Consider the following 13431-nt stretch of genomic DNA (forward strand, 5'->3'; position numbering starts at 1 on the left):
TGCAACATTCACACTATTTAAAGTCTTTAAACGTGCTTGAGCTTATTAGCTCCTTCTTGACTAACTGTTGTAGTCCTCTTGCACTCAAATGGCCCAATCTATTGTGCCACAAGTCAGTTGTATTCACTGACTTGACAGCCGCATTAGCTTGCTCCACCTCAAGTTTACCATCTAGGAAGTAAAGAGTATCCTTGTAATCACCAGCTAACACTTCTCTCTCTTTATAGAATACTTGCATTCTGAAGTTCCTTGATTGAAACCAACACCCAAGTGTTCCTAATTGTCCCAAAGAGATTAAGTTTCTCCTAGCCGTTGATGAATACCTAACCTGTGTTAATACAACTGATGTGTTGTTGTAATTAACAATCTTTATCTTCCCAATAGCTGTTACTTCACAGTAGGAATCATTTCCCATTAGAATTCTTCCTCCATCGATTTCTTCCACATCAAACATAAAGTATTTTCTGAATGTCAGATGGTATGAACATGCTGAATCCAGAATCCACTCTTCTCTAGCAACATTCACCGAGACTGATAGCATCACAGGTTCTGCCCATTCATCTTTTGCGACACTAGCTTCCCCAACCTCGTGTTTGCTATTGTTTGATGACTGCTTCTTCTTTGGTCAATCCTTTTTAAAATGTCCTTCTTCTCCACATATCCAACACTCTCTGCCTTTCGGTCTTGACTTAGACCTACTGTTGTTCTGCTTTCCTTTACCTTTCTTATTTGTTCTTCCTCTTGCCTGAATGACCAACCCTTCACTCTCTGACTGCAGCTTGTATATCCCTTTATCCTTCAGCTCCAACTCAGTAGAGTAAGCTGTCCTGATAACTTCCTTCTTGGTGATAGTACTTCTTCCGCTGATGTACTTGAGAGTGTGAACTAGGCTCTCAAACTGCTTCAGCAAGCTATTCATGAGAATTGTTGCATGATCCTCGTCACTCATCTCAACATGCACACTCGACAAATCTGATATCAGCTTGTTAAACACGTCTAGGTTCTTGTCCAGATTCTTTGAACTATCCATCTTAAAGCTGTAAAACCTTTGCTTCAAGTAAAACCTGTGAGGTAGTGTCTTAACTTGATACTCAGATTCCAGTGCATTCCACATGTCGTATGTTGTAGGTTCCTTCATGACCTTTCTCAGAACAATATCGTGTAGGCTCATGCTCAAGAGATTTCTCACCCTCCTATCCTTGTCAAGCCACTTTGGATCAGATTGAACTCGTTCTTCTGCTTGTTTTTCGTCTTCCCCTTCCTTAACGTTGTCCTTAGCCTCTCCAGCTTTTACAAACGCCGAGACTGGTAACAAGGCAGACTCGAGTCCCAAAATCTCTAACTGAGCCTGGATCTTGTGTTTCCATAAAGCAAAATCTCCTTCCCCATCAAACTTTTCTACTTCAAACCTTCCTTGAGTGGGTTCCATACTCACCTAGTTCTTCTACCAGATAACGAAGTAAATAACTTCCACTACCAACCCAGGGGTTTCCGATCTACAAACCTCTATAGATCTACTACCCTGAAAACCCACAAAGTTTGCACTTTTCTTAGATTTAGTACCTTAGACACGCTTGAGCTGCAACCTGAAGCTCTGATACCATTTGTTGTAACTTCGTTTAGCTCATACTTGGTCTGTTAACTGAAACTAAGTTTGTTTGTTTGCAGGTTTGAACATAAAGTAAAGCAAGACACATGATTTACGAGTTCCCAAGGCTTAGACCAGCCAAGGTACGGTGAGCTTGACCGCTCACTAGAGGTTCCACTATGAACAAAGAACAGATTACAACCAGAGAATCACTCACCCTTGCAGAAAGATTAAACCCTTAAGAGAAAATATTAAAAATGATGAAGAACTCTCACCAAAACCCAATAAACCCTCTCAAACTCTCTCTGCACAAAAGGTAACTCTCTTCTCTTATTTTACTCTTCTGCTTGCTTGTCCCCTCTTTAAAACCTCTTTGTCACCTTTGTTAATTCCCGTTTTACCCTATAACAGACTCTCTTGAGTCGCACGCTGAAGCTTGTCGTGATCTGTTACTCGACAAGAAGCAGAGACATGTGTTCGTACAAGTGAGGACCATTTCATCCAAAACCGATTTCTTCTTTGGGCCTAACACAGCAAAGCCCATATCACGGTTACAAGTCCACGAGCCTACAAACCATAATCGCTTTTGACACTATCATACTTAAGACTCAGGAACTTGTAAGTTTTTCCTTCTTTCTTCTCCTCAGTTTTATTTTTCGTTTTCGTTTTCTTGAGGTTTATTTATAGATTAGAAATAACATGTGAGTTGTGTTACTTACTAACCTAGAGGCCACTTTAGTCTTAGTTATGCTGCTTACTAAACCTTGCTTCTTCTTATTTATTGTAAGGTTCAAACCGATGAAAAGGAGGATGGTGATGCAGTTTTATCTGCAATTTTGTCTCGACTGGTACATGTTTGCTTCTTTCCCTTTTGCATCCTCTGTATCACGACCTGCTTTTACCTTTATATATATATAGTAGATGGACCCCTTTGTTTTCTCAGTTTCATTTGAAGAATCTCTTATACAAAAGTCACTGTCGGTATTTTAGTTCTGTTTCCCAGCTGAATTCCGAGATTCTTGTTTGAGTTATGTTACTTACTAACCTAGAGGCCACTTTAGTCTTGACTGTAAAATCACTTGTAGTTCACATCAGTAGATGCCTTGGGCGAAGTTATTCTGCTTGGTTAACCTTGCTTCTTGTTTACTGTAAGGTTCATTCCGATGACAAGAAGGATGGGGAGATTAAATATGCAATAGCTCCGCATGTTGACCAGACTGCAACGTTTACGAATTTGTCTGATGCATTTTTGTCTCGACTGGAAGAGGTTTGCTTCTTTCCCTTTTGCATATTCTGTATCAGGACCTGCTTTTACCTTTATCTTTATATATTTATAGTAGATGGACCCCTTCTTATTTTTCAATCCAGCATGATCTTTGTTTCTCGGTTTAATTTGACAAAATTAAGAATCTCTTATACAAAAATCACTGTCTATATTTTAGTAACGTTTCCCAGCTGAATTCCGAGTCTTTGCTTTATTGATGGTGAAATTCTTTAAATTCTTAACTATCTATCTTCATTCATAAACCTACAGATACATGAATATCATAGAATTCATCCTTCTGAATGCCTCGTTGATGCTCATGAATCACTCCTCAAGGATGAACCAGTAATTGGGTTCAGTGTAGAGGTGAGTTTCTGTTTCTTGATGACATTGTATTAAGTCCCTTTGTTCAACATTGTTAAAATCTTCTTTGTCTGTTGCGCAGGAATGCTCTGGTCGGTTCTTGGACTTGCATGATATGTAAACTTAAGTTGTCGAGGTAAAATATTTCATTGAGTTTTCTTCTACCTAGAGATCTCCATTCGTTGTTTCTTCTACCTTCAACTGAAAGCTTTTCTCTCTCTCTCTCTGTCTTTTGGACTTGTTTCTATCCATGTAAGGCAATACGCAGAGTATATGGAAGCTCTGCTAGAGTATTTAATCTACTTTTTCCAGCGAACTGAGCCGCTGCAAGATTTGGACAGAATACTCCACAAGGTTTTTTGCCCCTCTCTTTCTTTATTGTTTTACCGTGTTCTACATGTATATTTATAAGGCGTGTGTACGGGTTCTTTACTACTTCTGCATAAAATTTGGGATTGTTTTTTTTTTTTTTGGGTACCTCTAGCAACTTGTTTCTATCAGAGCGATTATAACTAGATGATGCTTGTATTGAAAATCCCAAAGTGCTGAGATGTTATGATAAGGTTTTGATTCATATTATGATTTTGTAAATTACTTTTGCTGGTTTCTTGCAGTTTGAAACTGATTTTTGAAGAGCAGTATGCAGAGGGGAAAGTGAAAGGCGGGGAGAACCACCATAACCAGGAACATGAGCCTAATCCATCTCACCATGCTGTTATGGATCTTGATTGCTATACCACAGTTGAGGAACTGGTAGATGTGGAGCTTGAAAAGCTAACGAAGGTAATAATCATGCTTCTTGAAGCATATATATTCCCCTAATTTGTCTGTCCTTTTTATGTCATTCAAGCGTTGGTGGCATTGGGACTGAGCACTAGTGGTGCTCAGCAGCAGTGTGCTGAGAGACTTTTCCTGACGAAGGTATTAACTTACACATGTTATGATCTCCTAGTAGCGCATTTTGTTTCCAGTATGAGTGGGTTATGCTTAATGGATTCCATTTTTGTTCAGCAAGCGCGACTGGAAAAGAAACTCTGTGATTTACTTGATGAGGTTTGTTATATTTACATTTTCTTTTCCCCTCCCCGAGCATGTCAGGTATTTAGTTGTGCTTGAACTATCATGCGGTCACCTTATATACAGGCAATCGAGAGGACAAAACAAAACGTAGAAAAGAAGAGAAAGGCTTTGACAGTTGAAGTGATGGAGGAAGAGGAAGCTCATACAGAGTCAGAAAGTGTAGCAATGGGTTGGGATGGGAAGCCAATACCATACTGGCTCTACAAACTAGGCCTTGGCCAGGTAATGTAGTTACTAGACCATTGATGTTAAATGATGAGAGAGAGAGAGAGAGAGAGAGAGAGAGAGAGAGTTTTGTGATACTGATATTAAACTTTTCTTGTAGGAATATAAATGTGAGATCTGTGGAAACTATAGCTATGGGGGAAAAAGGGCCTTTGAGAGACATTTTGAAGAATGGCGTCACGGACGCGGATTGCTTCGTTTGGGAATCACAGGGAAGGTCAACAGAATCACTTTGGTTGAGGTATGTTATCTCAACATTTTTCTTAGTTTAAAAGCTATAGCTTGTGTGATTTGATTTGTGATTATTTTTTATTTCAGGAAGCAAAAGATCTGTGGAATACGTTACCAGAGAGTCAAAAAGTGCGGCTCCGGGCTGACGGGAATCTCAGACCACTTCCTCGTTTGAAGGATCAGGAATTCAAAGAGAGCAATCCAAGTCAAGCTCCAACGGGTGTAGCAATTCCACCTCCAGATATCAAAACTATGCTAGAGAGAACTGCATTTTTCCTGGCAAAAGAAGGGTTGGAGACTGAGAGGAGGGTCACAGACAAATATGAGAATGAAGCAATATTCAGCTTTTTGAATAGCTCTGATCCTTATCACGCGTTTTACCAGCATAAGCTTACTGAGTACCGTGCTCAGAATCAAGATGGAGCTCAGGCTACACATATCCAGCCAGTTGCTCCAACTAGAGCTGTCAAATGGACCATTTGGGCGAGTCCATCTGGACATTCTTTTGCATGGGCCAAAGTTGGACAGTCCCAAATGGACAATGGTCCACAAAATGTCCATGCCCATTAAGACCATTTTCAAATGGTCATGACCATGGACAGCCCATTTTTTTTATTGCCATTCACTTATAAAATCTAAAATTTATTTTTGTTATTTTTTTTTTCTATTCACTTATAAAATCTGAGTTTTATTTTTGTTATTTTCTTTTATAAAATCTGAATTTATTTTTGTTGTTATTCACTTATAAAATCTAAGTATTATTTTTGTTATTTTCTTTTATAAAATATGAATTTTATTTTGTCGTTTCCTTTATAAAATCTAATTTATTTTTGTTATTTCTCTTCTAAAACTATGAGTTTGGTGGAAAATTACGTAATTACAGTTTCTCCTCAAAACCAAAATTAGAAAATCCACATTTTTTGCCAAAACCGTAAAATTACGTTTTCCCGCCAAAACCGTAAAATTATGTTTTTCCGCCAAAACCGTAAAATTACGTTTTCCCGCCAAAACTGTAAAATTGTGTTTTTCCGCCAAAACCGTAAAACTGTGTTTTCCCGCCAAAACCGTAAAATTACGTTTTCCCGCCAAAACCGTAAAATTATGTTTTTCCGCCAAAACCGTAAAATTACGTTTTCCCGCCAAAACTGTAAAATTGTGTTTTTCCGCCAAAACCGTAAAACTGTGTTTTCCCGCCAAAACCGTAAAATTACGTTTTCCCGCCAAAACCGTAAAATTATGTTTTTCCGCCAAAACCGTAAAATTACGTTTTTCCGCCAAAACTGTAAAATTGTGTTTTTCCGCCAAAACCGTAAAACTGTGTTTTCCCGCCAAAACCGTAAAATTACGTTTTCCCGCCAAAACCGAAAAATTACGTTTTCCCGCCAAAACCGTAAAACTGTGTTTTCCCGCCAAATTTGTAAAATCACTTTTCCTGCCAAAATTGTAAAATTGTGTTTTCCCGCCAAAATCGTAAAATTGTGTGTTTCCCGCCAAAACCGTAAAATTACGTTTTTCCGCCAAAACCGTAAAACTGTCTTTTCCCGCCAAAACCGTAAAATTACATTTTCCTGCCAAAACCGTAAAACTGTGTTTTCCCGCTAAAATCGTAAAATCACTTTTCCGCAAATACAATAATTTATCTGTTTTATGAAAAAAAATTATAAATGTATTTATGAAAATAAAAATTTATAAATGTAAAATATAATAATTTAAAATTATTTAGTTGTAAATGGAATTTCTCATTTTGGTAAGTGGACAACCCATTGTCCATTTGGTTAAACTCATATGGTCAATGGACAAAAATGGTCAAATGCCCAAATAGACCATTTATTTTTTAGTCTGACCATGGTCAGCACAAAAATGGGCGGCCCGCCCAATTGACAGCTATAGCTGCAACTAGGAATTCAGGATATGGTGATTCACAGACCTTTCTTCCAGCAGAATTCATGGTTCCTCCTCCACCCCTAGAATATCACAAGTTTGCGTATAGACTTCATGTAGGGATGACGCCTGAGGAGCTTGATATTATTAAGCTCACAGCGCAGTTTGTGGCGCGGTATGGGGAAGGGTTATGGGTGGGTTTCAAGGAAAGAGTGAGTATGGATCCTCGGTTTGAGTTTATTTTGAATCCAAGTGATGGCAGGTTCACTCTTTTCAGTGGAATTGTTCAAGCGTACGGGGAAGTTTTATGTCCTCAAATCTTGAAAGAAAAGCTGAGAAAGAAGGCCGCTGATATGGAGACCATTCTTGAGAACTGTTTGTTTCCATCGTGTTCAATGGGATCGTTTCCAGAAGGAGCATTGGTAGAAGAAACGGAAGGAGCATGGGGAGAAAGCAAGTGGCAAGCGAGAGGGGGAGGATATGGATCCAGGATTTGCACATTTTTTAGTGATGAAGCAATTTGCTCTTCGTCCACCAAAACCATTAGAGCCAAAGAGACAAAGGTGTGACGAGTTGGCCCTTGTTCCAGAAGACGAGTTTCTTGCTCAACATCCGGTAATGTTTTCTCCGGACTCTTGCTTACCTGTCATTTCTTTTTTCTTTTCGTCTGAGTTGTTGTATCTAAGCAGTTAGTTATAACATTTTCAGGGTTGGGGTAGAGTCAGGATTTCTTTTCCCCACGCCTTAGATGCATACATGGAGGTCATGGTGCCGTCGTTATTGGAAAACGTGGCACGTTTGAAAGAGAAAATAGCTGTGATCCTCAGAATTCCAGCAAGCAAACAGACTTTGAGTGGGAAAGCTGGCGTATTAAAGGACGATATGTCACTTGCATATTACAATGTAGGAGCACAAGAAGTCTTAACTTTGTGTTGGGAATTGTGAATTAACGCTAGCTGGTGGATGCAGCTTTTATAAACTTGGTGGCCAAATATTAAAAACGATTACTGATTTTAAAATTTTGTTTTGGCTCTGTTAATCTTTAAAATTAGAAACCTTTGATATGTGATAAGTTTAGCTTTTCTCTTTTGTCTTTATGTGGATTATGTTTTTCGTACTCTATGGCTAAAAGCTTCATTAATAGTGGATATCAGTTTGGTTTTTCTCTCCTACGTTGTTTTATTTTAAAAGCAAATGCCATGCATCATTGATGTTGTTCCTTTTTATTTTGCAAATACAAAATATCAAATCCTAGAATCCGAGTTCTAATTCTAAACTGATTTTAGAATCGGGCAATTGAAGCTTAAAATCTAGACTCAATACTTTAATGCCAAACCACAAATCTAGACTGACTACTCGGATGATAAATAAAAACAAACAGGGTTTATATATTTGTGTAGTATTATTGTTTAAATCAAGATTGTAACTCATAAAAGGATTACAATTCCCGGGTTCATCAATCCTTCTCTTCCAGTTTCTCCATCTTTTCCTTATATTTCACCATCATACTTTTCCAACTCTGACCTCTTCCTTCTTAGAACTTTAACCAAACCCTCGAGCGCCACATCAGCATCCTCATTTTTCATGAGCTCCTCTGCAACTTGAGCTGGAGTCAACACTTCTCCATCAATCAAACGCTTGATTTCCGGGTAGAGATGGTGAGGGTCATCGGGAGACAATCCCAAGTAGTTAGACGCCAAAGTCTTGAATACATCAAAACAACAATGTCCCATGTGTATATGCATATCCATACGCCCTGGCCTAAGCAATGCCGGATCGAGCCTCTCCTTGTGGTTTGTGGTGAAGATTACAATGCGTTCGTCTCCACAGCTCGACCATAACCCATCTATGCAATTAAGGATCCCTGATAACGTCAACGTTGCTGATCCCTATCCACCAAGGATCCACGTATTGGTTGCAAGCATTTCGTGATAATCTATAAATTAATGGTAGTTTTTAGTGAAAATAAAATTACTAATGTGAAGAAGACCAAACCTTAGAATCTTCATGAGTCTTAGGTTGCAACCTTGTATGCAAATCCACGGCGCGGTCTATATCTTCTATCAAAAGAATCGAGCTGTTCGTAGTACCGAGAAGTAATCTCTTTAGATCAGCGTCCTCCCTCACGCTTGCAAGCTGGAGATCATAGATATCAAACTTAAGGTAGTTAGCCATAGCTGCAACTAGGCTAGTCTTCCCAGTCCCAGGTGGGCCGTATAGCAAGTAACCCCTTTTCCAGGGTTTCCCTACTTTTTTGTAAAAGTCTTTCCTTCTGATGAACCGGTCAAGATCTCCCATCACAGAACGCTTGAGCTCTTCTTTCATAGCCATGGTGTGAAATGTTGAGGGGTGCTTGAGGTTCACGGATTGCCATTTTGAATACATGTAACAGTAGGAGTACATCTTGATGCTTTTCCTCTCATTGTTGATCACCTTTGCCTTTCTCTCCACGTAAGGTACATAAGAATTCAAGACCAAGTCTCTGTGTTTCTTTTCAAAGCTAAGTTCAAAACTTTCCCTATCGGGGTCTAGCTTAAAGTGTTCCCCCAAGTCGTGAACCATATTGCTCTTCTTGCTGTTAACACAAAACCGCCACTTGAGCTCAATGCCTTGGTAGACATCCGAGACAACTTCTCCTACGCTGAGGTTTAAATTGACGTTTTTTTCACTGCGGTCTCTAGAGATCCTTAGCCTTTCCGCGTCGGTGTTGATCTTGGTGGACAAATAAACCTGAGCAGCCCCGTAGAGCTCGTTGTACATTCCATTTTTGATCTGGTCATCGATGATGAGAGTTAGAGTCGATGGAGTTGAGATAAAGAAAGAGTTGATATAAGCGATGATGTAGTTTTGTAGCGGAGGTGGAATTGTTGTATCAAGAAATGGTTTGATCATCATGATGTATCCCGTCAATAATGCGTAGGCCGAGACAATCGGTGCAAGTGAAGGAAGATTTCTAAGAGAAAACATCGTTATGATCTGAAACGCACCGAATTTACCAAAGGCACCCAAAGTAGAAGAGGTTTATAAATACTCTAGAGAGGGAGCTAATCAATTTTTTTTTTTTTTTCCAATAGGGAGCTAATCATTTATCTTGATGAAAATTGGGGGAACAACCCATATATTGAAAATCTTATTTAGTAAAATTGGATTGTTTTAGTACCTGTGTCATATTAATGTAGATCTTTCTTTATAATTGAGAGGTTGAGAAAATGTTTTAGAATATGTTATTAACTAGAACCAGATTTTTATACCAATTTTAAATATGTAAATATAATATAATGAAAATTGTAATATGAGTATCTCAGACAAAAAAAAATTTCAAGATAATAGACTTAAAGAAAAAAAAATCAAAAGAACAAAATTTAGTAAGTTTTATAAACTTAAAATTTCCTTTACAAAAATTAAGTATTTTCTCATGATAATATAATGGAAAGAAATGCATAACTCTAAATCATGATAAGTATTTCCTTTACAAAAAGTAAATATTTCCTCATAATAAGTATTTCCTTTACAAAAATTCTCACTTTTTTTTGTTTAACAAAATTAGCATTAAATATCCAAAATTTCAAAACAAACTCATAATATTTTATAAAAACTCAAAGGTTGAGAAAATTTTGGATTATTATTATTTTAATTCTATTTTTGTAAGACAATTAGTAAATTGCGGAATTAGAAATTTTGCAGGAAATTATAAAATTATGTTTTAGTGGAAATTAAAGGATAACATATATTTAGAAAAAAATCTAGATTCATTTTTAGGTGGCAATTATTACATTTATTTAAATTTGGCAGTAATATTGATAATAATAAAACAATGGCCTAATTTCTCCCAATGAAACATTTAAGATCATTTATCAAAATAGTTTTTGCTTCTTGGTTCAATGCCATTGTATCAAAGGTTGATGGATGAAGAAGCCTAATATTATTCCACTATAGAGAGTTTGAATTCACATAGAAACTCACTAATTTGGCTTTAGCTCTAATCTCAGCTGCTTCCTTCTCCACATATGGCGGGTAACTATCTAAAACAAATGATATGTATTTTGCTTCACATTTAACCTCTATAAAATCATTCCCATAATAAGTATTGACATTACATGTGGTGAAGAATGAATAATAAGTATATGGTGTTTTGTACATGTTGCGAACAATTGATCCATGATATAATTTATTGTTAAATTCTTTCAAATTCTATCTAAAACCATGAAATTTGGATTTCTGTATTTTTAACTAAAGAAATACTCTCAAATTCTTTAGAATCCTTTAAAATTATTAAAATTCAAATCCACAAACTCTTTTGAATAAGAGTAGATTTTAAAGTATATTTTTTTAATCATTAATTTAATAATAGTGGATGTTAGAAGACTTTTTAAAATTCATGATTGAATAACATGGAATTTGTAAATTTTAAACAAATCAGTCAAAATGTTTAGTTGAATATACCCCCTAAATAAATTGAGAGATATCTTTTTTTTTTTGCAAACAAATTCAAACATATCCAAGTTGGCAAATGTTTGACCTTTAAACAATGACTAGTTTGTTTAAAAAATATTCAATTTGACATTATAATATCATATCTCCCTAAATCTCTCTTTTATCTCCCTAAATCTCTCTTTAGCAAAATATCTCCCTAAATATTTTTGTAAACAATTTATGTAATATTTTTACAAATTAAAAAATATTATATTGAATATGCTCTCAAAATTTCGATTATGATCTTAACAAATTTAGAAAATAATTTTAATCCAAAATCACAAATTTACAAAATAACTAATGATAATAACACCTTTGGTATTTATCACTAAAATCATAATTATTGTTGTGTGAATTTGATTATTTTATATTAGTAAAAAAAAAATTAAGACATTTCTTATTTAGAGAAACTAATTGAATGTTATATGTTAGTAGTTAATATTTACGAAGAATTCAAAGTTTTTGAAAGATGTCCATAGAATAATTATATTTAATTGAAAAACATACAAATTTAAACATAACTTAAATATATTTGATGAATGAACCAAAAAAAAAAAGAGTTGAATACACGAAACTAGAAGAACGATATGAAGTACCAAATCCTTATCGAAACCTCGATTTGTAAGAATCTCTCTCTAGTGAAAACTAGATTGTTCAGGTCTCCTCAATCTTGGATATCCTCTTCGATCATCTTCATCCTCTTAGATTCATCATTACATTTCTCCGACTCTGATCTCTTCCTTTTGAGAACCTTAACCAAACCCTCAAGCGCCACATCAGCATCTTCATTTTTCATTAGTTCCTCGGCGACTTGAGCTGGAGTCAACACTTGTCCATCAATCAAACGTTTGATGTCCGGGTAGAGACGGTGAGTGTCATCATTGTCCTGAGACAAGCCTAAGTAGTTAGATGCCAATGTTTTAAATCCCTCAAAACTGCAATGTCCCAAGTAAATGTGCATATCCATACGGCCTGGTCTGAGCAATGCAGGATCGAGCTTCTCCTTGTTGTTAGTAGTGAATATTACTATGCGTTCATCTCCGCAACTAGACCATAACCCATCAATGCAGTTTAATAGTCCTGATAATGTCAGTGGTGTTGATCCCTAATTCATACAAAACTTCTTTAGGATCCATGTACTAGTTGCAGAAAACAAACTTTATAACATGTAACAATTGTGAAGACCAAACCTGGGGAGCACCATAGGTCGTGGTTGCAGGTTGCAACCTTGTAGGCAAATCCACAGAACAATCTATATCTTCTACAAGAAGAATCGAGCTGTTATTAGTGGCGAGAAGCAACCTCCTCAGATTGGCGTCCCCTTGCACGCTTGCGAGCTGGAGATCATAGATATCAAACTTGAGGTAGTTAGCCATTGCTGCCACTAGACTAGACTTCCCGGTCCCTGGTGGTCCGTACAACAAGTAACCCCTCTTCCAAGCTTTTCCAACTCTCTTGTAGTAATCTTTTCTTTTGATGAACCGATCAAGATCTTCCATCACAGAACGCTTGAGCTTATGCGTCATAGCCATCGTGTCGAATGTGGAAGGGTGCTCGAAGTTGACAGATTCCCAGCGATGAGAATAGCTAGAGTAGGAGTGCATCTTGATGATTCTCGCCTCGTTCTTGATCACCTTTGATTTCCTCTCCACGTAAGGTACATAGGAGTTCACGACCAAGTCTCTGTGTTTCTTGTCGAAGCTTAGCTCGTAGCATTCCGAATTGACGATTTCATTATCTTGTCCACCATCTATAACCGTGCTTGTCTTTTTGCTTCCAGCTAAATACAGCCACTTGAGCTGAATGCCTTTGTAGACATCGGAGACAACCTCTCCTTGGCTGAGGTATAAGTTGACGTTCTTATTGTTAGGGTCTCTAGTCATCCTTAGCTTTGATGCATCGGGGCTTATCTTACTTGAGAGATAAGTTTGAGCCGAAAAATAAAGCTCGTTTTTCCTCCTTATCCCGCTTCCCTCATTCCCCTTCATGTCACTGATGACAAGCGTGAGAGTCGTCGATGAACGAGAAGAGCCGACTAAAGATTTGAGGTAAGAGACAACGAAGTTCTGCACCGGCTGTGGAATTATCGTGTGAATCATTGGTTTGATCATCATGATGGTTCCTGCTAGTGATGCATAGGTAGAGAATAACGATGCAGGAGAAGGGAGATCTCTATAGAACACCATCATTTTTTCGAGTTTAGGATTTGGTCTCCCTTCGATGTTGTTGCGTTTGCGGCTTCTACTCAAATTGAGTTTTTTTTTCTTTTTTGGTTAATGGTTAAATTTCCTATATATTAACAGACAATCACTCTTCCTCACAGATC

The 13431-nt window shown here is 37.2% G+C and overlaps 3 protein-coding genes across 4 annotated transcripts; 1 reads left to right on the forward strand and 2 right to left on the reverse strand.

Annotated features, from left to right (window-relative positions):
* Positions 4206-5321, forward strand: LOC104709190 (pre-mRNA-splicing factor sap61-like). Its single transcript, XM_010425843.1, has 4 exons — positions 4206-4268; positions 4359-4517; positions 4621-4761; positions 4839-5321. Exons 1-4 carry the CDS (start codon positions 4206-4208, stop codon positions 5319-5321), a joined length of 846 nt encoding a protein of 281 aa, XP_010424145.1.
* On the reverse strand, positions 8020-9622 carry LOC104706071 (AAA-ATPase At5g17730). 2 transcript variants are annotated; one of them, XM_019229116.1, is made up of 3 exons: positions 9447-9622; positions 8628-9374; positions 8020-8521 (listed from the first exon to the last, which is right to left on the reverse strand). In XM_019229116.1, exons 1-3 carry the CDS (start codon positions 9597-9599, stop codon positions 8123-8125), a joined length of 1299 nt encoding a protein of 432 aa, XP_019084661.1. In that variant the 5' UTR covers positions 9600-9622; the 3' UTR covers positions 8020-8122. The 2 variants fall into 2 exon arrangements, with proteins under 2 accessions (XP_019084661.1, XP_010420502.1); XM_010422200.2 differs by having other exon boundaries at positions 8628-9622.
* On the reverse strand, positions 11637-13321 carry LOC104706072 (AAA-ATPase At5g17750-like). The gene is made up of 2 exons (XM_010422201.2): positions 12296-13321; positions 11637-12210 (listed from the first exon to the last, which is right to left on the reverse strand). The coding sequence occupies exons 1-2, from the start codon at positions 13292-13294 to the stop codon at positions 11770-11772; spliced, it is 1440 nt and encodes a 479-aa protein (XP_010420503.2). The 5' UTR covers positions 13295-13321; the 3' UTR covers positions 11637-11769.

This window comes from Camelina sativa, chromosome 8, assembly GCF_000633955.1.
Source record: "Camelina sativa cultivar DH55 chromosome 8, Cs, whole genome shotgun sequence".
NCBI lineage: Eukaryota > Viridiplantae > Streptophyta > Magnoliopsida > Brassicales > Brassicaceae > Camelina > Camelina sativa.

What these genes read in the sequence shown, in the direction of transcription:
- LOC104709190 (XM_010425843.1), top strand. Translation starts at nt 4,206, where the DNA reads ATGGATTCCATTTTTGTTCAGCAAGCGCGACTGGAAAAGAAACTCTGT. An exon ending in ACAAACTAGGCCTTGGCCAG is followed by an intron (nt 4,518 to 4,620) that starts GTAATGTAGTTA and finishes CTTTTCTTGTAG; the next exon opens with GAATATAAATGTGAGATCTG. An exon ending in ACAGAATCACTTTGGTTGAG is followed by an intron (nt 4,762 to 4,838) that starts GTATGTTATCTC and finishes TTTTTATTTCAG; the next exon opens with GAAGCAAAAGATCTGTGGAA.
- LOC104706071 (XM_010422200.2), bottom strand. Translation starts at nt 9,599, where the DNA reads ATGTTTTCTCTTAGAAATCTTCCTTCACTTGCACCGATTGTCTCGGCC. An exon ending in AGACTCATGAAGATTCTAAG is followed by an intron (nt 8,522 to 8,627) that starts GTTTGGTCTTCT and finishes CTTGGTGGATAG; the next exon opens with GGATCAGCAACGTTGACGTT.
- LOC104706072 (XM_010422201.2), bottom strand. Translation starts at nt 13,294, where the DNA reads ATGATGGTGTTCTATAGAGATCTCCCTTCTCCTGCATCGTTATTCTCT. An exon ending in CGACCTATGGTGCTCCCCAG is followed by an intron (nt 12,211 to 12,295) that starts GTTTGGTCTTCA and finishes TGTATGAATTAG; the next exon opens with GGATCAACACCACTGACATT.